Raw genomic sequence first — 22,957 nt, forward strand, 5'->3', positions numbered from 1 at the left:
CTCAGCCTCCCAAGTAGCTGGGACTAGAGGCGCACACCACGATGCCCAGCCAATTTTTGTATTTTTAGTAGAGACAGGGTTTCGCCATATTGGCCAGGCTGGTCTCGAACTCCTGGCCTCAAGTGATCTGCCTGCCTCAGCCTCCTAAAGTGCTGGGATTACAGGTGTGAGCCACCGCGCCCGGCCTGCAGCATATATTTAATGCAATACAGCTTAACTTCTAAGAGCAATTTTAACATATCTTAAATATAAAATTAGTGCTATGAACTTAGTTTCTGCATATTTTATATACGTCCATCTTACTTATCATTGTGTCTTCACCACCCAGTACAAGGCAGGTAGTTGCTGAACAAGTGAATAAATGAATTATTTTGTTATGGAAGTTTTGGGTTTTAGTGGGTATTCTCTTATTGTCAATTGTCAGAAGATTAAGCTTTGGAAGAAAAATACTTGAGGGAGCTTTCAAGATGGGTTAAAACTTAAATGTCACATCTGAAACAGTAAAAATCCTAGAAGAAATCCTAGGAAAAACTCTTCTTGACATTGGCCTAGGCAAAGAATTTATGATGAAGACCTCAAAAGCAAACATAACAAAACCAAAAATAGACAAATGAGATTTAATTAGAAAAACTTCTGCACAGCAAAAGAAATGATCAACAGAGTTAATAGACAACCTACAGAATGGGAGAAAATATATGTAAATTATACATCTGACAAAGAACTAATATCCAGAATCTACAAAGAACTCAAACAATTCAACAAGAAAAAAACCAACCCCACAAGCGGGCAAAGGACATGAACAGACATTTCCCAAAAGAAGACATACAAGCAACCTAAAATAACTAAAATAATTTTTAAAAAGAAAAAATGCTTGACAGAGTTTTGATAGTACTTAGTAAAAAGTTATATCTAGTGGCTGTTCGTTTGTTTGTTTTTGTTTTGTTTTTAAGAAATAGTCTCTGTTTCCCAACCTGGAGTACAGTGGCGCAATCTTGGCTCACTGCAACCTCGAACTCTTGGGCTCAAACGATCCTCCAGCCTCAGCCTCCCGGGTAGCTGTTATAGGCATGCACCACCACTTCCGACTAATATATCTGCTTTCTATCAGTAACGTAATTTTGTCCCTTTGTGCTTATTTAGGAAATAAACACTTTTACGCTTTTGATTTTTATGTTGTGAATGAAGTTTTTTTAGCTGTGTAATTTTCATGAAAATGTCACCAACAGAGGACATTTCTTTTTTTTTTTTTTAGGTTGGTATTATAACATTTATTAAAATAATGCTATGGGTTAATACAAACAGCAAAGAACCAAAGACTTAAAATGCAAGCTATGTAAAATCCCAACTAAAACCCAAAAATGTCTAATGTATTCATTCATTAGCTAACTAAAAGCCCAAAAAAGAGAAGACACCCAATATAATAAAGTACTGCAAATCAATTGGCAATTTTCAGTTATCAAAATTATGGATTTTGCATTTTGTATCCTTTTCTCAATCAAGAAAAAAATTTCTTTTGAATGTTATATAACATACATGTAAAACAAGATAGAAAAATACACTATAAACTTGTAACGATGGCTGTAAATATTTTATCTTACATGTTTCTCATAGGCAATAGGTTGGTTATGGTACATACATAGCATGAAACTAAGATAATAAAGAATAGACAAAAATACATGTCAGCTGTATGATAACATACAAGTGACACTCCCATCTACCCATGCTAAAAAATTACATAATACTGTGGGAAAAAAGTCTTAAAAACTACATATTTTAATAAGAAACAAATTCAATAAATAAAGAATGATAATACTGAGAACCAAGGCATTCAGAGATTTCAAGTCATGCTTTTTTTCAGTTGATTCAAAATTTTGTCAACCAAGTTTTCAAAAGTTTGTTCAGAACCAACATTACCCATAAATGTCACACATTTATTATTTCATACATTTACTTTCTTCCCCATAAAAGACCTTTGATAAACATCTAAAATGGAGGACATTTCTTAAAGCTGATAAACCCCAAACTGCTTTAGTTTTAAGCATTCTTTCTTGAATACACCAGTGTTATATGAATCCTATTCATCAAATTATAGAAATTCAACATTGGAAAAGATTTTTAAGATATCCATTCATATAAATAACAATTGAAATTTATTAATAACAATCTCTCTACATTACTTTTTTCTGCAGCCAGAAAGCAAGGTTTTTCAGTTTTGTGCCTACCACTTTTTACCTCAGATTTGCCATTTCTTCCATGCATACTGGAATATCTTGCAGTTTATTGTTGCTGAGAACAAGAGTACCCAGATTTTTCATATTGCTGATTGTTTCAGGCAAGCATGTTATTTCATTTCGTTGCAGCCATAACGTATGTAGATTTTGCATTCTGAAAAATTAAGGTTTCTAACAATTAATTACATATAATATGAAAACATTGGTTTTGGAGTTTTAACAAATAATTTTAAGAAGTAGGGGTCTTATCATGTTGCCCGGGATGGTCCCGAACTCCTGAGCTCAGGCTATCCTCCCCCCTCAGCCTCCTAAAGTGCTGGGTTTACAGGTGTGAGCCACTGCACCCAGCCTTTGGTTCTTATATTAAAAATCAAATGTTGTCTTTTACAACATCTTTAACCAGTATACTTACTGAGTTAACTGACATCACATTACCTGGTTATTAGAGAAACCACATCAGGAAGTTCATCTCTACAGTACAACTCTCATATCATATGGCAATAGAAATGAAATCAAATCAACATATTCTAGAATTCTTTCACTATTCTCATAGGATTTCTTGAAGAACTACTGTAAATGTTACCTAATCTGAGTTAGAGTCTTAAGAGAACAATCAAATGATGAATATGCCCATTTATATAGCAAAGCAGTATGCATAATGTGTAACATCATGGACTCTGGGGCCAGGCTGCCTAGGTTCAAATCCTAGCTTGCCCACTTACTAATTTGAGCAAATTAGCTAACATCTCTGTCATTAGTTTCTTCATCCACTTGTAAAGTGCATAGAAGTGCTTGGCATATACTAAGCAAGGTAGTTACTGTGGCATATTCTTGTTAATTTCTCAAAGTCAGACACTTTAGGCCAGGCGTGGTGGCTCATGCATGTAATCCCAGAACTTTGGGAGGCTGAGGTAGGTGGATCACTTGAAAAAAGCCAGTTTTTTCTTCTTCCCAAACCCTTTTACTTACTTGGAACAAATGAAAATATTCTGTTAAAACAGTGTATTTCAAACTAGTTGGACCTATTATGATTGATTATGCTTGAGATCCCATTTGTCTTGCTTATTTTTCATAAGAGGTTTCAAGACTTTTATTATTAGCATAAAGAATTATTTCTTTTACCTTTCTATAGTATCAGGAAGTTGTTCAAGTTTGTTGCTTCCCATGTCCAGCCACTCAAGGGCAGGCATGTTCAACACAGCAAGAGGGATTGTAGTAAAGTGGTTCATACTCAGATCAAGGTGAGTAAGTTTTAGCAGATTGCTGAGCTGAAGAAGAAAGCAAGGTTTTTCAAAATAAATGTCTACAATGTAAACTACTTAAAAGACTCACATTGGTAAAGGAGATATTTCACATCCAGGAATGTTAACATTTTACTTGGGCTTTATTTAGTCATAGTAGTCCGCAACAAATTAAAAATAAGTATAAAGCTAAATAACCTCCAGGGAAGTGGAAAGCTCTCATAGAAAGTTCATCTATTCAAAGAAAATTTATCTTTCATAATAACCAGTTTCCAGGGTTTAGAGAATGTGCCTGGCAAAACCTTTTTTTCGCTGAGAGTAAGCACCCATTATCATGTTTTCCTTTGATCCAGTAGTTGAGAATTATATGGGAAAACTCTACATTTAACTTCCAAATAATAGTGGTGGAGGAAAGGGATAGCTCATGCCTTTAATCCTAGCATTTTGGTAGGCAATTTGGTAGTTAGGAGGATCACTTCAGTCCAGGAGTTTGAGACCAGCCTGGGCAACATAGTGAGACCCTGTCTCTACAAAATAATTTAAAAATTAGCCGGGCATGGTGGCACAAGCCTGTGGTCCCAGCTACTTAGGAGGCTGAAGTGGGAGAATTGCTTGGGCCCGGGAGGTTGAGGCTGCAGTGAGCCAGAATCACACCACTGTACTCCAACCTGGGCAAAAGAGTGAGACTCTGTCTCAAAAAAAGAGTGGTTAATAGAGTGTACAAAATCACATAGCTTTTATAATGATGGAGCCAACCCAGAAACAAAAACATATGAGTTAGAAATAAAATATTTATTGGCCCTCTTGTATGTGTAAGAAATTATCCATATGATTATCATTTTTATTGTATGCAAAGTGATATGGTTTGGCTGTGTCCCCACCCAAATTTCATCTTGAATTGTACCTCCCATAATTCCCATGTGTTGTGGGAGGGACCTGGTGGGAGACAATTGAATCATGGGGATGGTTTCCCCCATACTGTTCTCATGGTAGTGAATAAGCCTCATGAGATCTGATGGTTTTATAAGGGGTTTCTCTTTGCACTTGGTTCTCATTCTCTCTTGCCACCATGTAAGACCTGCCTTTCACCTTCTGCCATGATTGTGAGGTCTCCCTAGCCACGTGAAACTGAGTCCATTAAACCTCTTTTTCTTTATTAATTACCCAGTCTTGAGTATGTCTTTATCAGCAGCGTGAGAACAGACTAATACACAAGGGTATACATTTCATTAAATTGAACTATTAGAAGATATAATGTATATGTATACACTATGTTTTATTTGCAGGAGCAACAATTGTTGGTGACAAGTTTGCTGGTTTGGAAGAAAAGTCTGATATACTAATTAAGATAAAGTGGGAGAAGGGAATAGTCTATTTTATTTTATTATTTTTCTTAACTTTTATCTTGTAAAGTCATTGTTTTCAAAGCCAAAGCACCATGGAAACTTCTTCACTGATTCTAAGAGCATTAAATATTTTCAAAAAGTAATACAAATGTCTTTATTTTTATATGATCAATTTGGTTTGACTAATAAAAGACATCATACCAAATCAAAGTTTGGAGGCATTCCAGTTCCATTGCTATCACCACATTGTCTGTGCTTTATGATAACCATTTATTAATTCAAAAAGCATTTAAGTAATCACTACAACCTAGGCTCTGTCCTCAATTCTGAGACTATAATACAACTCTCATCCTGGCCTTCAAGGAGATCACAGTTTAACAAATGATGTCAGTACTGTGATAATAATAGAAGTATCTTTTACACTAAATCTTTCTCCAATTAAAAACCTGTATTATACTTAAGGAAATGGTTTTCTCTAAATATTTTTTCTGAAATACATAGAATTTTCTCATTAGCTTTATTATTGTTAACAACCACACATTGAGAGGTCAACTACTGCAGATGGAAAATACAATCATAGGTATTTATATCTTTCTAACCTCTTGTGGAAGATCACATATATCTCTGTTAACAGCCAGTTCTAGTTTCTCCAAGCTGGCACAATTACTTAGTTCCTTGGGGACAGTCTTGATTTTGTTGTAGCTGAGAATCAGTTCCTGAAGTCTAGTAAGCAGTCCTATAAAAAATAATATACGATAGAGAGGAGTTGGATATAAAATAATCTTTATAGTTTCTAAGGTATTACAGCATACCTTTTTTTTTTTTTTTTTTTTGAGATGGAATCTCGCTCTTTCACCCAGGCTGGAGTGTAGTGACGCTATCTCGGCTCATTGCAAGCTCCGCCTCCCAGGTTCACACCATTCTCCTGCCTCAGCTTCCCGCGTAGCTGGGACTACAGGCGCCACCGCGCCCAGCTGATTTTTTGTATTTTTAGTAGAGACGGGGTTTCACCGTGTTAGCCAGGATGGTCTCGATCTCCTGACCTCGTGATCCTCCCGCCTTGGCCTCCCAAAGTGTTGGGATTACAGGCGTGAGCCACCACACCCAGCCTACAGCATAACTTACTTGCCAGTTTTGTATTGGCAAATTCGGAGTTCTTAGTGTCTTCCCTTTTCCTAGGCTGTGTCCTGTCCCTTCTTCAAACAAGGGACAAGTTTATCCGTGCAATAGGAAAAAAAAAATCCAAAACTATTTTCATTTTGTTTTATCTATACAAAATCCTCAGCAATTTTTTATTTGGATTTTTTTTCCCCGTTTGAGGAATCTTCTTGTTTTGCTTTATTGCCTTCAACCTGTTGTTTCCTAAGAGGGATAGCTGAGCCGACAACATTGTTCCAAGAATCTACAGGATATTTCCAAACAGGCTTTTCTCTCATTGAAATCTCATCTTGAATCACCTCAGTAAATCCAGAAACTTGAATCCTCTAGAAGCTTCAATTTAGATTAAATGTTTAAAATTTCTCAAGGTTGAGGGCTATATAAAGAGGTCTTTATTCCATGTATCCAAAAAAATCTTAATAAAAAGCACATCTGCAGGTGGATAAAATAGCACATGAATAAAAGTAATCTTTCTTACCAATCCCTGGAGGTATCTCTGAAATTGTGTTTCGAGATAAATCTAACACAATGAGGTTCTGGAATCTTCCAATGAATTCAGGAATTTTCAGCAAACCAGTTCTATGAAGTTGCCATTCCTGTAGTTGATTGAGTTTCAGCAGAGAAGAAGGGAGGGTCTACAGTAAAAGAAATGATGGTCGTGGTATATTACTTAAATTGTTTTAGTATCACGCCACCCTGAAATGTGATATTTGACTTATACAAGCACTTTGGAATATTTGGAATTTGTTTTCCTTAATGGGTTACTTTTCCAAGTGCTTTGTGTGACTTCCGGGTTTTAAGATCTTTACTTTTTTTTTTTCTTTTTTTTTTTTTGGCTGAACCTTCAAACCCCAGTCATGATAGAATAAACAAAAATATTTTGATCAATAATGTACACACATCCAGTATGTCCTGATGATTCTGTTACGCAGTATTAGGCTTTCCTAAAGTACATATATATTATTGAAAATGAGACAATCCAAAAAAATAATTTCAATCAATAATTCAAACTGCTTTTCCACTTCTGTTTTGAAATATATGAATATTTTAAAAGATTTATTTTTAATTTGAGAATTCTAAGAGTTTCAACTATTCTGAACTCTGTGCCTTTTCCCTTTCAGCCTAAAATAGCCAGTAGAGAATATAAAGGAGCTAACTCTAAACACTGACATAAAACATAAACACTGACCCAAGAGTTAGAAGCTCTTATAAAAATTAGAGTATGCCTAATATAATTAACCAACTGTGAGTTTGTGTGTAAAGGGAAGAAAGAATATGAGTTAGGTGGTAGACCCACTGAAAATACTATTTTTTAAAGTTTTAACTGAGCATTTCTTTGGAAAAGCAATATTCTTTTTATTAGGCAGATGGTTATCTTTTTTATGGGAAATGAGAGGTTGCTATAAGAAGGATTAATAGGAGAAATATCACAAATGATTGAGGTTTAGGCAGGGTTGAAGCAAACTGAACTTTTGCAAAATAATTATGAAGTTGTGTTTCTTTTCAGTTGCTCATGTTGCTCAAATTCATTTGGTGTATTATTAAAATTAGTTTCTAACTATTCTAGTCTTAATTACACAGTCTCAGAATCATTCTCTCAATTGACTCACAAAATGCAAAATGTGGAAAATCAAATATTCTATAAAAGCTTACCTTCCATTCCTCTTTTTCTATCTTCAAAATGACTCTTCCATCTTCCCTGGTGACCTTTTCTCTTAGCTTGGTTAAGCTTACTCGTTCTTCCCAGATCCGCACTAGCCTAGGAAGCCAGGAAATCATTTTAGTTTGTAGACAATTACATAAGTGGCATTCACTTTATATATATATATATATATATATATATATATATATATATATATATATATATCATTCGCACCCACTAGATGGCTATAATAAAAAAGAGGGACAATAGCAAATATTGGTGAGGATGTGAAGAAATCAGAACTTTGATTTTATATATATATATATTTATAAATATATATATATATATATATATATATTTTTTTTTTTTTTTTTTTTTTTTGAGATAGAGTTTCGCTCTTTTGCCCGGGCTGGAGTGCAGTGGTCCAATCTTGGCCCACTGCAACCTCTGCCTTCCAGTTTCAAGTGATTCTCCTGCCTCAGACTCCCAAGTAGCCAGGATTACAGGCGTCCACCACCACACCCAGCTAATTTTTTGTATTTTTAGTAGAGATGGGTTTTCAACATGTTGGCCAGGCTGGTCTCGAACTCCCGACCTTGTGATCCACCAGCCTCGGCCTCCTAAAGTGTTGGGATTACACATGTAAGCCAACACGCCCAGCCACTTTTATATATATATATATATATTTTTTTTTTTTTTTTTTTGAGACAGAGTCTCTCTCTGTTGGCCAGGCTGGAGTTCAGTGGCGCAATCTCGGCTCACTGCAAGCTCCGCCTCCCGGGTTCATGCCATTCTCCTGCCTCAGCCTCTCCAAGTAGCTGGGACTACAGGCGCCCGCCACCACGCCCGGCTAATTTTTTGTATTTTTAGTAGGGACAGGGTTTCACCGTGGTCTCGATCTCCTGACCTCGTGATGCGCCCGCCTCGGCCTCCCAAAGTGCTGGGATTACAAGCATGAGCCACCGTGCCCGTCCTTATATATATTTTTTTAAATGACCAATCAAAAACAACCATTTGACTATTGGTACCTGGAAATCAGACAATAACTTATTTTGCAAGAATTATAAATATGATTAGTACCACAAATGCCCTATTTTTAAATTTTTTTAAAGTATCATAACTCTCTATAGATTTTATTAATAATAACTTTTTTGAGGTCTGATAAACATACTGTAAAAATTACTTTTTTAAGTACACAATTCAGTAAATTTTGGTATATTCACAGAGTTGTGCAACTATCATCACTATCTAATACCAAAGCATTTTATCACTCAAAAGGAAACTCCATACCCATTAGCAGTCACTCTCCATTCTTCCCTCTCATACCTCTTGGTAATCACTAATCTACTTTTTGTATATGGATTTCCTATCCTGGACACTTTATTTAAATGTGATCATACAATATGTAGCCTTTGTGTCTGCTTCTTTCACTTAGCATTGTTTTTTTCAAAGTTCATCCATGCTGTAGCATGTATTAGTACTTCATTCCTTTTTGTGGCAGAATGATTCCACTGTATGAATCTACCACATTTTGTTTACCAGTTCATCAACTGATGGACATTGGGTTAATTCCACTATTGGCTATTTGGAATAATGCTGCTATGAATATTGATGTACAAATTTTTGTGTGACCGTGTTTTCATTTTTCTTGGGTATATTCCTAGGAGTAGAATTGCTGAGTCATACGGTAACTTTATGTTTAACATTTTTCTTTTTTTGAGACAAAGTCTGGCTCTGTCACCCAGGCAGGAGTGCAGTGGCACCATCACAGCTCACTGCAGCTTCAACCTCCCAGGCACAAGTGATCCTCCCACTTCAGCTTCCTGAGTAGCTGGGACTACAGGCATGCTCCACGACGCCCAGCTAATTTTTGTATTGTTTGTGGAGACAGGGTTTTGCCATGTTGCCCAGGCTGGTCTCAAACTCCTAAACTCAAGCAACCCGCCTGCCTTGGCCACCCAAAGTGCTGGGATTACAGGCGTGAACCACCGTGCCTGGCTATGTTTAACATTTTCAGAAACTGCCAAGCTGTTTCCAAAATGGCTGCACCATTTTACATTCCCACCAGTGGCATATCAAAGTTCTGATTTCTTCACATCCTCACCAATATTTGCTATTGTCCCTCTTTTTTATTATAGCCATCTAGTGGGTGCGAATGATATCTGATTGTGGGTTTGATTTGCATTTTCCTGGGGAGTTATGTACAGATATTTAATAGACTTTGTAATGGCTTGCAAAGAATACAGTTCAACTTCAGAATTCAATTTCATCTTACTACATGTTAATTTTATCTAGTCTTTACTTTTTACATATAAAAATGTATAAAATCTTTGTCATTCTGAAGCACATTCCTATTGATTTTTGATCTATTGCAAACATAAGACTGATCTCAAACTAGAAAAATGCAAACTAGAAACTGGAAAACCGGCCAGGCACAGTGGCTCATGCCTGTAATCCCAGCACTTTTGGAATGCTGAGGCGAGTGGAGTTCGAGACCATCCTGGCCAACATGATGAAACCCCATCTCCGTTAAACATACAAAAATTAGCCGGGTGTGGTGATGCGTGCCTGTAGTCCCAGCTACTAGGAAGGATAAGGCAGGAGAATTGCTTGAACCTGGGATGCAAAGGTTGCAGTGAGCCAAGATTGCACCACTTTACTCCAGCCTGGGTGACAGAACGAGACTCTGTCTCAAAAAAAAAAAAAAAGAAACTGGAAAACCTTTTGCAAAAAGCTATTTCTATCCCAGAAAATTATTCACTCATGAAAAAGTGAGTAAGTTTAGAATTGAAAATTTTGAAATTTTAGCCTGTTAAAAGGATACATAATAAATATAAGCAGTCCTCAAAGCATGAGGTTTAACTAATTTGAATATTTGTTTGCCAGAAATCTCTTGACATTGTGAGAGTTAATACATATTTTTAGCAGTTTTGCATATTAACTGATCTTCAATATGGATTTTATTTTAATGAACAGAAAGCCAAAAGTAAACAAAGTGTTGAATTTGCTGTCTTTAAGTATTTGGGTTTGTAAAATACTTCTCTTAGTATCTGTGTATTTTAATCTATCACTTGCCTAAAATTTAATCTGCTAACAGGTGCCCTGTGGCAGTAGGATATGTGTGGCCCTCTGATCTAAACAGCTAAGCTTCCCATAGATGTGGATAACTAAGAAAAAATGTATAATGTCAGCTATTCAATTATATCACTTATTATAAAAATAGAACTATTCAAACAATGGGCTTAATGGTTATTAATTATTACTAAGAAAGAAATGAAATTCAGAGCAAGATTTAGTAACAAGTAAATTAGGAATCTTATTCCTTGACCTTTAACTTAAGGAATTAATCCAGTAACCATTATAGCCAAGTACTAGACATTGGAGATACAAAATCTCTCTCCTTACTGAGTTTACGGTCAGGCTATTATTAGAAAAATCTATTTCCATCTCTGTAATGATCACTAAATTCTTTCTGGCTCTGTATTTTTATGATCTAAGTCCAGAATATACCATTTATTAATTTGGTTACCTTGAGCAAGACATCCCCCATCTGTGGGCCTTACCTATAAAATGTGAGGTTATAATTAAATGATATCTATGTATTTTCCAGCTCAAATATTCTATAATTCCTATACAGCTTTTTCTAAAAAAAAAAAAAAAAATTGAGAAAGGCTGTCTCTATGTTGCCCAGTCTGGTCTCGAACTCCTGAGCTCAAGCAATCCTCCCGCCTCAGCCTCCCAAAGCACTGGGATTACAGATGTGAAACTGCTTATTTTAATCTTGATATTCTTTCACATCTCTAATCGAAATTTTATAACTCTTCTAAAACCCTTTTGAGGCTGGGCGTAGTGGCTCGCACTTGTAATCCCAACACTTTGTGAGGCCAAAGCAGGTGGATCACTTGAGGTTAGGAGTTTAAGACCAGCCTGGCCAACATGGTAAAACCCCATCTCCACTAAATATACAAAAATTAGCTGGGCATGATGGTGTGGGCCTGTAATCCCAGCTACTCGGGAGGCTGAGGCAGGAAAATCACTTGAACCCAGGAGGCAGAGGTTGCAATGAGCCAAGATTGTGCCAATACACTCCGGCCTAGATGACAGAGTGAGACTCTGTCTCTAAAAAAATAAAATTTGATTCTACAAATTTTATCATAGAATAAGGCCTTTTTCCGATATTGCCACACCAACCATTACCTAAGTACTTGATTTTTTCAAGGAGCTTGGCATCAAAAGGGAGAAAACATAATTTCTGTTTAAACTGTAGGCTTTTATTTTCTTTCATTTTTTAGCTAAAGCTTTAGCCACTTTTAGCTGAAAGAAGAAGCATAGATTACATTCTTACCCTTCTTACCCCTTGCCTGTGTACTGACCACTTTCAAATCTGCTTCTTTTGTCTACTTCCTTGCCACTCAGTGTGATTTGCAGAACAGCAGCATCATTGTCTCCTGGGAGGTTGTTAGAAATCCAGACTCTTGGTCCTACCCCAGACTTACTAACTCATAAGCTATTTTAATAAGATCCCTATGGGATTTCTACACAGACAAGTTTGAGACACACTGCTCTATTTCAGAGCAGAGTAAAAAAGTCAGGACATTTCTTTGGGTTACCTTTGGTCAGTTTTAAATTTCTATGAATTTTCCAATTAGCCTTTTCTCTGGCAATCAGCTTCTCTGTCTCACTTTAAAAGGTCTCTCAGATTCTTACCATTTTGCATCAGTTATGGTTGTTTATTTATTAATTTTTTCTTTTTTTTTTTTTATGAGACAGTGTCTTGCTCTGACACCCAGGCTGGAGTGCAGTGGGTGTGATTGTAACTTACTGCAGCCTTGACCTCCAGGGCACAATCGATCCTCCCGCCTCACCCCTCTGCCTCCCAAGTAACGGGGACTACAGGTGCATGCCACCATGCCCAGCTAACTTTTTGTTTTAGAGATGGGGTCTCGCTAGTTGCCCAGTCTGGTCTCAAACTCATTGGGCTCAAGAGATCCTCCTACCTTAGCCTGCCAAAGTGCTGGGATTATAGGCACAAGCCAGCATACCTGGAAAATTATTTATTTAGTTATATTACAGGTTTTAAACCTAAACTTTGATCTCTATATAATTTACTTTTAAAGTAGTTTATACTTAATTTTAACCACAATCCAAGCTTTATAACACTGTACAATGATTTTACAATGCAATTGTTTTAAGATTAAGGGAAAGGTGCTTTGAAAAACTACATTACACAAATTCCATGTAATGTTTCTAAAAGTAGAAGCTGATTTTGGTCTAACTTAACTTTTGGAAATTACATTTTGCTAACAGAGAATCCTCCTCCCTAATCATAAAATAGATGATGCCAAAAAAGAACAAGCAGTAAGTAAGGGCAAGACTGCACACTCATTATTCCTATATAGAGAACTTCTGAAATTTCTGAAATTAAGTGATTCTTAATGACAAAGATCCCTTTTATCAAAACTTTAGTCAGGCTCCACAACCTCTGCTTGACCAGGCTTGACCTTGGGCTTCCCTCCCTATCCTTGCAGAATCCACTTTGAACACGAATCTTGCTATGTCTGCACATTTACTAAAAACTAAGTGGGAAAAATTATTCCTCCCTGTCAAAATCTTTTGTTTTTACAGATATTTAGCAACACAAATCATTGCTTATTAGTAGCTTCTTGCCCCCCACCCTTGTTTACTGGAAGAATACCAATTGCTTCCAAGTCCAAGTGTTTATCAAGTAATCCAGGTGATATGGTTTGGCTATGTCCCCACCCAAATCTCATCTTGAATTGTGGCTTCCATAATTCCCACGTGTTGTGGGAGGGTCCCAGTGGGAGATAATTGAATCACGGGGGCAGTTTCCCTTATACTGTTCTCATTCTCTCTCCCAAGATCTCAAGATCTGATGGTTTTATAAGAGGTTTCCCCTTTCTTTTTTTTTTTGAGATGGAGTTTCACTCTTGTTGTCCAGGCTGGAGTGCAATGGTGCAACCTTGGCTCACTGCAACCTCTGCCTCCCAGGTTCAAGCAATTCTCCTGCCTCAGGCTCCCAAGTAGCTGGGATTACAGGCACACACCACCACTCCCAACTAATTTTTTGTATTTAGTAGAGATGGAGTTTCACCATGTTGGTCGGGCTCATCTCAAACTCCTGACCTCAAGTGATCCAGCCACCTCAGCCTCCCAAGGTGCTGGGATTACAGGTGTGAGCCACCATGTCCGGCTAAGGATTCCCCTTTCATTTGGTTCCCATTCTCTCTTTGCTCACTGCCATGTAAGATGTCCCTTTGCTCTTCCTTTGTATTCCACCATGATTGTGAGGCCTCCCCAGCCATGTGGAACTGTGAGTCAATTAAACCTCTTTTCTTTATAAATTACCCAGTCTCAGGTATGTCTTTATCAGCAGTGTGAAAATGGACTAAAATAGTAAATTGGTACTGATAGAGTGTGGCACTGCTGTAAAGATACCCAAAAATGTGGAAGTGACTTTGGAACTGGGTAACAGGCAGAGGTTGGAACAGCTGGATGGCTCAGAAGAAGAAAAGAAAATGTGAGAAAGTTTGGAACTTCCTAGAGACTTGTTCAATGGCTTTGACCAAAATGCTGATAATGATATGGACAATGAAATCCAGGCTGAGGTGATCACAGATGGAGATGAGGAAGTTGTTGGGAACTGGAGTAAAGTTCACTCTTGCTATGTTTTAGCAAAGAGAATGGCAGCATTTTGCCCCTGCCCTAGAGATCTGTGGAACTTTGAACTTGAAGAAGATGATTTAGGGTATCTGAAGGAAGACATTTCTAAGCAGCAAAGCATTCAAGAGGTGACTTGGGTGCTGTTAAAAGCATTCAGTTTTAAAAGGGAAACAGAGCATAAAAATTCAGAAAATTTGCAGCCTGAGGATGTGATAGAAAAGAAAAACCCATTTTCTGAGGAGAAATTTAAGCTGGCTGCAGAAATTTGCATAAGTAGTGAGGAGCCAAATGTTAATCACCAAGACAATGGTTTTATAAGAGGTTTCCACTTTCACTTGGTCCTCATTCTCTCTTTGCCAGCTGCCATGTAAGATGTCCCTTTGCTCTTTCTTCATCTTCCACCATGAATGTGAGGCCTCCCCAGCCATGTGGAACTATGAGTCAATTAAGCCTCTTTGCTTTATAAATTACCCAGTCTCAGGTATGTCTTTATCAGCAGCATGAAAACGGACTAATACACCAGGGATGAATCTTAATTTGTCTAAACCAATCAGTCTCATTCCCCTAGAAGGTAACTGGGTTAGATGTGTACAAATGATCCAATTCTGGCCAATAGAAGTGAAGGAGAGGTTTGTTGGGGACCCTCTGTGAAAGATTTCCTTACTCTTAAAGAAGAAATAGAAAAAAATAGTTTCCACTTTTCTGAAAACATAATGATGATTGGCTGTGATGCCTGGAAGTGCATCAGTCATAACATTGAAGGAAGCTAATCCGAGGATCAGACTGACACAGGGATTAACAGTGGAAGGTGATAAAAAAAAAAAAAAAGCTGACTTTTAAAAGATGTTGAGGCTTTGCATTGACTGTCTTCAGAACAGCCTCACTTCCCTATCGCTTAAACCATCTTTAGTTGAATTTTCTGTTATTTGCTAACTGACATTGGCAAATAACATTTGCTAATTTAATGTTTAGAAAGAGGCAATGGCCTGGCATGGTGGCTCATGCCTGTAATCCCAGCACTTTGGGAAGCCAAGGTGGGTGGATCACCTGAGGTCAGGAGTTCAAGACCAGCCTGGCCAACATGGCAAAACCCTGCCTCTACTAAGAATACAAAAATTAGCTGAGTGTGGTGGCATGCACCTGTAATTCTAGCTACTTGGGAGGCTGAGGCAGGGAGAATCACTTGAATCTGGGAGGCGGAGGTTGCAGTGAGCTGAGATCATGCCATTGCACTCCAGCCTGGGCGACAGAGTGAATCTCCATTTCAAAAATAATAATAATAATAATAATAATAATAATAATAATAATGATAGAGACAATGAATGAGAATTGTATGGAACTATATGAATCTATGAGGAAAGGGACTATTTTTGCAGGATTAGTAGAATACTTTCTGGAGACATCCAATCAGGAAAGTAGGTAAGATAAAATGGAGGTAGGGGAAATGAGAGTCAAATAAATATAGCCCAGATCAAGGAATCAAGTGATCCAGCAACTCTGGCTAGAACACATGGCTATTCAAATAAATGAGAATCTACCGTACCTTCTACTGCCAAATGTTGTTTTAGGTCCTAGGGCATATAATGCTGAACATACAATCCTGAAAATTAGACTATATGATACTAATCAAACTTTGATGAATGTTAAACAGAGTTCTGTGAGGGTATAAGATAGCTACTATTTTCACATTTGTATTTTTTTGTGACTCCTATCGCATAGACAAATTTAATTGAGTCAGCTGTTTTCTTTAAGTATATTTTGAGTTTTCAGTAAATAAAATTCTGTATCAAATTCAATAACAAGGCATTTAGAATGCTCTTTTTTATGGTGATGATAATATGAATTTTCACTAATTCAAAATAATAAATATGTTTTAGCATACTTGTGTTGAAATTCCTTCTCTCGCTTCAGGTCTTCATTGAGTTTCTTTATTCTTTTTTCCCAAACTTCCTTTACAGCATTGACAGCCCCAGTACAAACCACATTTTCTGTCATGATTTCTCCACATTGTCATAGAGTCACCAACTTCATTAGGTTTTGAATAGCTGAATCATAGATACCATTTCAGAAAGGACCTAAATGTACCAGAGAAAAAAAGCAACGTTTCAGACTGTTCATTGAGTACCATAGTGATCATAATAGCTAATATTTATAGAACACATTCCATGCTCCAAAAACTATTTTATATGCTTTACATGCCATATCATATTTAAAAATTCTCATAAAATACTATAATATAGGTACTTTTATTGACTAATGTATAGATGAGAAAATTAAGCTTTAAAGAAGATGGACAATTTTCTTGGGAGTCTCATATCTAATATATGATTCCTTTGTTACTATGTAATTCACAATAATGAAAAACTGCAACTAGTCTTCATGTCCAATTATAGGAAAATGGTTAAATAATGGAGATTTTTAAAAAGACTGGAATCTTGAGATATCAATCTAATCAGGACACCATAGGCACAAGTAGAAATTCAGTTAAGTGATAATATATTGGGATTGTTTCCTTTTGTGTAAAATAAATTGCAAATGGACGATGCAGTATTAAGGATTTTGACCTGAATCTCAGAAATGAAAGGAAAATACTCAATAATAGGAGAATGGTTATTAAATTATGGTAGGTACATTTTATGGAATATCCTACGGCCTTAAAATAATCGTATTGATTTTTTACCAAATTAGCAATAATAAAAGAATTTGATTCACAATTACTTGAATTATTTCCTTTCAAATTCAGGAATACAAAGACATTCACAATCACTTCTATTCAACATTTAGGAAAACCATAAAGGAAGTAAAGTAAATAGAAAGTAGTGTAGCTGGAAAAGAAAGCAATAAAATTTGCAACTACATAGGGAAACAGACACTTTCCTTCATCAATGGTAGTATTATTATATTCTGTATGGAGAGAAACTTGGTAATATTTATTAAACTCACTAATGCTCATCCACACTTCTAGTAATTTATCCCTCAAATATTTTTGAAGTTATTTGCAGTGTTTTTCATAACAGCAAAATATTGTAAACAACCTAATATTTCATCAGTAAACTATAGTCTACCCATATCATGGGAAATTATATAGCTCAAAAAAAGGAAAAGTATCTTATATATTCATATGCTATGATCTCCAAAATATATAACTATCCCACAGTTTATCCATTCTAATGAATGTGAATATTTGGGTCCCAGAGCTTTGCTATTATAAGCAATAATGTTTCTAAAATTAATGTTTTTATCTTCTTGGTGTTCCAGTGGAATTATTTCTACTGGGTACATATCTAGAATTAGAATTACTGGATCATAGTGTATGTAAATGTTCCAATTTATAAGACAGAGCCAAATTGTTTTCCAAATTGATTGTGCCCATTTATACTCTTACTACCACTGTATAAGGGTCCCCGTTGATATACATCCATTACTGCATAAAGCCATATCCCAGGGTGGTCATAATTTGTACTTCCCTGATGATTAAGTGTTCCAAGTTAATATACAAAGGTTGTCCAGTTAAAGAAAAGACAAAATCCTGAGTGTTGTTTATGAGAGGCACACCTAAAAAATAAAGATAGAGAAAAGTGGACAGTACAAGAACAGGGAAAGATCCACTCCTAAGTATATACCCAACAGAAATGAAAACACATGTTCTCACAAAATCCTGTACATGAATGTTGATAGAAACAGTATTCATAATAGCTAAAAAGTGGCAACAACACAAATGGCCATCTACTAATGAATGGATAAACAAGATGTGATATATCCATACAATGGAATGTCATTTGGCCATAAAAATGAATGAAGTATAGATACATGCCACAGTATAAATCAACTTTGAATAAAATTATGCTAAGTGAAAGAAGTCAGATGCAAAAGACCACATGTATGATCTCATTTATATGAAATGTCCAGAATAGGGAAATCTGTAGATTCAAAAAGTAGCTTCGTGGTACCCAGGGGATTTGTAGAGGGGGAAATACGGAGTAACTGCTAACTGTATGGTTTTTTGAGTGATGAAAATGTTCTAGAATTAGTGATGATGATTGTACAACTCTTGAATAAAACTACTGAGCTGTACACTAAAAGAGAGAATTTATATATGAATTATATTTCAATTAATTTTTTCTTCTTTTTTATATCTTTATTTCTTCCCTTTCTTCCTTCCTCCTTCCCTCCCTCCATCCCTTTCTTCTTTCCTTCTTTGCTCTTTTGAGACAGGGTCTCACTCTATCACCTAGGCTTGAATATAGTGGCGGGATATGACTCACTGCAGCCTTGACCTCTGGACTCGAGTGATCCTCCTGCCTCAGCCTCTCAGGTAGCTGCAAGTATAGGCATGTGCCACCACATCTGGCTAATCAATTAAATTTTTTGAGAACTGAGAAAGATGTACTATGCAAACACTAAGCAAAAGAAGGCTAGTATCAATATATTAATAGCAGACAAAATGGACTTTAGGCACAAATACTTTACAGATATAAAAGATCAATCATATCATAATAAAAGATTTAATCCACAAGAAATATAAAACAACTTTAAACTATATGCCTCTAATAACATGGCTTCCAAATATACAAAGGAAAATTGACAGAACTAAAGGGAAAAATCAAGGAATCCAGAACTGAAGTGGGATATTTTAACAATTCTTTTAGCAATTGGTTGCACAAGCAGTTTAAAACTTAGGAAGAATACTGAAAATTTGAACCGCACAATGAATAAACTTGCTTAAATGATAAAGAACTATATCCTACAATGACAGCATACATAATGCTTTAAAAAACACATGGAAGAATCACAGAAAAAAAATCTCATATTGGGGTCATAGAGCAAGTCTCAGTCAATTTCAAGGGATTAAAGTAGCATGAAGTTTTTATTCTAATCAAAATATAAACTTGCTAGAAATCAATAATGAAAAGATACCTGGAAAAAAAGCCTATATTATTTCAGCTAAAGAAACACGCTTTTTTTTTTTCTTTCCTTCTTCTTTTTTTTTTTTTTTTTTTGAGACATGGTCTTGTTCTGTCCCATAGGCTGGAGTGCAGAGGCGCAATCTCGACTCACTGCAGCCTCAAACTCCAGGACTTAAGTAATCCTCCTGCCTCAGCCTTCCAAGTAGCTGGGACTACAGATGTGTGCAACCATGCCTGGCTGGTTTTTTTTTTTTTTTTTGTAAAGACAGGGGTCTTGCTATGTTGCCCGGGCTGGTCTCAAACTCCTGGGCTCAAATGATCCTCCCACCTCAGCCTCCCAAAGTGCTGAGATTACAGGCATGAGCTACTGCACCCATCCGTGAAACACACTTCTAAATAACCTGCAGTCAAAGAAGCTATCATCATGAAATTAGAAGGCATTTTGAACTGAATTAACAAAAATACCACAAATCAAAATGTATGGAATATAGGTAATGTAGTAGAGGGAAATTTCTAGCCTTAAGTATACATTTTAGAAGAAATGAGGCTAAAAAATTTACATCCATCTCAAGAAGCTAGATAAAGCAAAACAAACACAAAGAAAACAGAAGAAAGGGAATATTATAGATCAACACATACATGTATACAATTTTAAAATGACACAATAGAATACAATAATAATAATCTAAAATCTCTCCACAAACAAAATGCTGGTCCCAGAGATGACTTCAATGGCAAATTCTACCAAGCATTTGAGGGGTAAAAATAACACTAATCATAGCATGAACTCTTCCTGAGAATAGAAAAGAAATACTCTCCAATTCAGATTATGAGATGAGCATAGGCTTGATACCAAACCCTAAGAATGGTAATTCTAGAAAGAAAAATACGGACTAATCTCACTAACAAATATATTAACGGAGAAAAGTCCTAAACCATATACTGGCAAACCATATCTGGCAATATAGGAAAAAGAAAATACTGGCCAGGTGCAGTGGCTCATGCATGTAATTCCAGCACTTTGGGAGGCCGAGGCGGGCAGATCACTTGAGGTCAGTCGTTCAAGACCAGCCTGGAGAACATGGTGAAACCCTGTCTCTACTAAAAAAATACAAAAAAGGCCAGGCATGGAGGCTCATGCCTGTAATCCTAGCACTTTGGGAGGCCAAAAATTGAAAAATCAATTATGTGTCTATATTCCAGCAGAAAATAGATATTAAATTCTTAAAAATATACTATTTTCAATAGCATAAAAATCAAATTCTTAACAATAAACAGAATGTGTAAAACTTCTATACAGAAAACTAAAAATTAGAGTGAAATTAAAGAAGGCCTAAATAAATGAAGAGATATACATCATATTCATTGATCAAAAGACTCAATCTGTAAAAATGTCAATTATCCCCACATTGAACTATAATCAATCTCACTACAAAATTCATTCGGAGAAGGAGAGGAGCAACCTGACAATCAGTTTCTAATTTTTAATGACAATTCTAAGGATACAAAATAGCCCAGACACTCTTGCCAAAGAAAACTAGAGTGGGAGGATTTATTCTACATTCATCAAGATCTCTTTTAAAGCTATAGTACTAGATAATGTTATTGGTGCAATAGACAAACATATCAGTGCACCTGAATAAGGAACCCCAGAAACAGACTCATATACACATAGGCACTGCAGAACATTGTGGAATTTTTTTTTTTTTTTTTTAGACAGGGTCTGTTTCTGTTGCCCAGGCTGGAGAGCAGTGGCATGATCTTGGCTCACTACAACCTCCACCTCCTGGGTTCAAGCCATCCTCCCACCTCAGCCTCCCAATTAGCTGGGACTACAGGCGCACACCACCACACCTGGCTAATTTCTGTATTTTTCTGTAGAGATGGGGTTTTACCATGTTGCCCAGGCTGATCTTGAACTCCTGGGCTCAAGTGATCTGCCTGCCTTGGCCTCCCAAAGTGCTGGGATTACAGGTGTGAGCCACCACACCTGGCCATGGAAATAATTTTTTAAGAGAAATTATATTGGGGCAGTTGAATATCTATATATTACCAAAATTAATTCCATGTGAATTGTAGATCTAAAAGTGAAAGTAGAAAAAATAAAGCATTTAGGTGACAATATAGGACTTACCTTGATGTCCTTAAAGTAGAGAACACTTTTTAAAGCAGAATACAAAGCATATCCATAAAGGAAAAGATATGCTATATCACAATATAGTTTGAATATATGTTCCCACCAAATCTCATGTTGAACTGTAATCCCCAGCGTTGGAGGTGGGGCTAGGTAGGAGGTGATTGGATCATGGAGGAGGATCCCTCATGGTATGGTGCTGTCCTTGAAACAGTGAGCTCTTGGGAGATCTGGTTCTTTAAGTGTGTGGCACCTCCCACTGCTCCCTCTTTTGCTACTGTTCTGGCCTTGTGGGATGCAGGCTTCCCCCTTTGCCTTCCGCCACGATTGAAAGCTCCCTGAGAAGCAGATGCCAGCACCATGCTTCCTGTAAAGCCTGCAGAACCGTGAGCCAATTAAACCTCTTTTCTTTGTAATTTACCCAGTTTCAGGTATTTCTTTGTTTGTTTGTTTTGTGGTTTTTTGTTTGTTTTTTGTTTTTTTTGAGACAGGCTTACTCTGCCACCAAGGCTGGAGTGTAGTGGCACAATCATGGCTTATAGTAGCCTTGATCTCCTGGGTCCCCTCTGCCTCAGCCTTCAGAATAGCTGGGACTACAGGCAAGAACCAGTGTGCCAGGTTTTTTTTTTTTTTTTTTTTTTGTAGTGACGGGATGTCTCCACATTCTCCAGGCTGGTCTTGAACTCCTGGGCTCAAGTGATCCTCCTGCATTGGCCTCCAGAAGTGCTAGGATCACAAACATGAGCTGCTGTGCCTGGCCAGGTATTTCTTTATAGCAATGCAAGAACAGCCTAACACAGATTGATAAAGTGGACTACATTACAATTAAGAACCTATTGAAAGACACCACTTAGAAAATAAAAGGAATACCATGTACATTAGCGGGGGAAGATATTGGCAATATATATAACCATCAATGGATTACATCTATAATATATAACAAACTCCTTAAAATCAACTGAAAAAGGCAACAAAAATACAATTGAAAAGGAAATTTTCAAAAAATAAAATCCAAATGGTAGAAGTTGCCCTGTGGAGAAAAAAAATCCAAATGACCAAAAACATATGAAGTTGTGCTCCACCTTAATAAAAACATAAGATACCAATGAACATCTGTCAGAATGGCTAAAATTCAAAAGGCTGACTATACAAGTGTTGGTGAGAATTTGAGTTACAGAAATCCTCATGAACTCCTGGTATATTGGTGAAATTGTAAATTAGTATGAACTATTTTGAAATACTTATGTACTAATATTGAAGATAAGCATAGCTTATGATCCAGCAATTCCATTCAAAGGTATGTACCTAGAGGAAGGGTGTGTCTCCACCAGGAAACATGAACAAGACTGTTCCCAGCAATGTTTTACAAGATAGTAAAAAAATTAAAGTAAAACAATGTTTTAAAAGCAATAGCTGGACACGGTGGCTCACGCCTGTAATCCCAGCAGTTTGGGAGGCTGAGGCTGGTGGATCGCTTGAGGTCAGGAGTTCAAGACCAGCCTGACCAACATGGTGAAACCCCATCTCTACTAAAAAATATATAAAATTAGCCAGGCGTGGTGGCACATGCCTGTAATCCCAGCTACTTGGGAGGCTGAGGCAGGAGAATCATCTGAA

At 36.7% G+C, this 22,957-nt stretch overlaps 1 protein-coding gene across 3 annotated transcripts in view; it reads right to left on the reverse strand.

Annotated features, from left to right (window-relative positions):
- The window catches only part of LRRC39 (leucine rich repeat containing 39), a 29,212-nt gene that overhangs the window by 4,391 nt on the left and 1,864 nt on the right, over positions 1-22,957 (reverse strand). For 2 of the 3 annotated variants that reach the window (XM_063625624.1, XM_063625623.1), the window contains exons 2-7: positions 16,182-16,374; positions 7,630-7,735; positions 6,455-6,611; positions 5,418-5,554; positions 3,354-3,499; positions 2,233-2,385 (exon numbers count right to left, since the gene is read on the reverse strand). In XM_063625624.1, the coding sequence (XP_063481694.1) occupies positions 2,233-2,385; positions 3,354-3,499; positions 5,418-5,554; positions 6,455-6,611; positions 7,630-7,735; positions 16,182-16,294 (812 nt within the window). In that variant the 5' untranslated portion in view covers positions 16,295-16,374. Of the gene's footprint in view, positions 1-2,232; positions 2,386-3,353; positions 3,500-5,417; positions 5,555-6,454; positions 6,612-7,629; positions 7,736-16,181; positions 18,454-22,957 lie in introns of those variants that run through there. The other variant, XM_063625622.1, reaches the window with a different exon arrangement.

The sequence above is a fragment of the Symphalangus syndactylus genome, chromosome 12 (genome assembly GCF_028878055.3).
Source record: "Symphalangus syndactylus isolate Jambi chromosome 12, NHGRI_mSymSyn1-v2.1_pri, whole genome shotgun sequence".
Classification (NCBI taxonomy): domain Eukaryota; kingdom Metazoa; phylum Chordata; class Mammalia; order Primates; family Hylobatidae; genus Symphalangus; species Symphalangus syndactylus.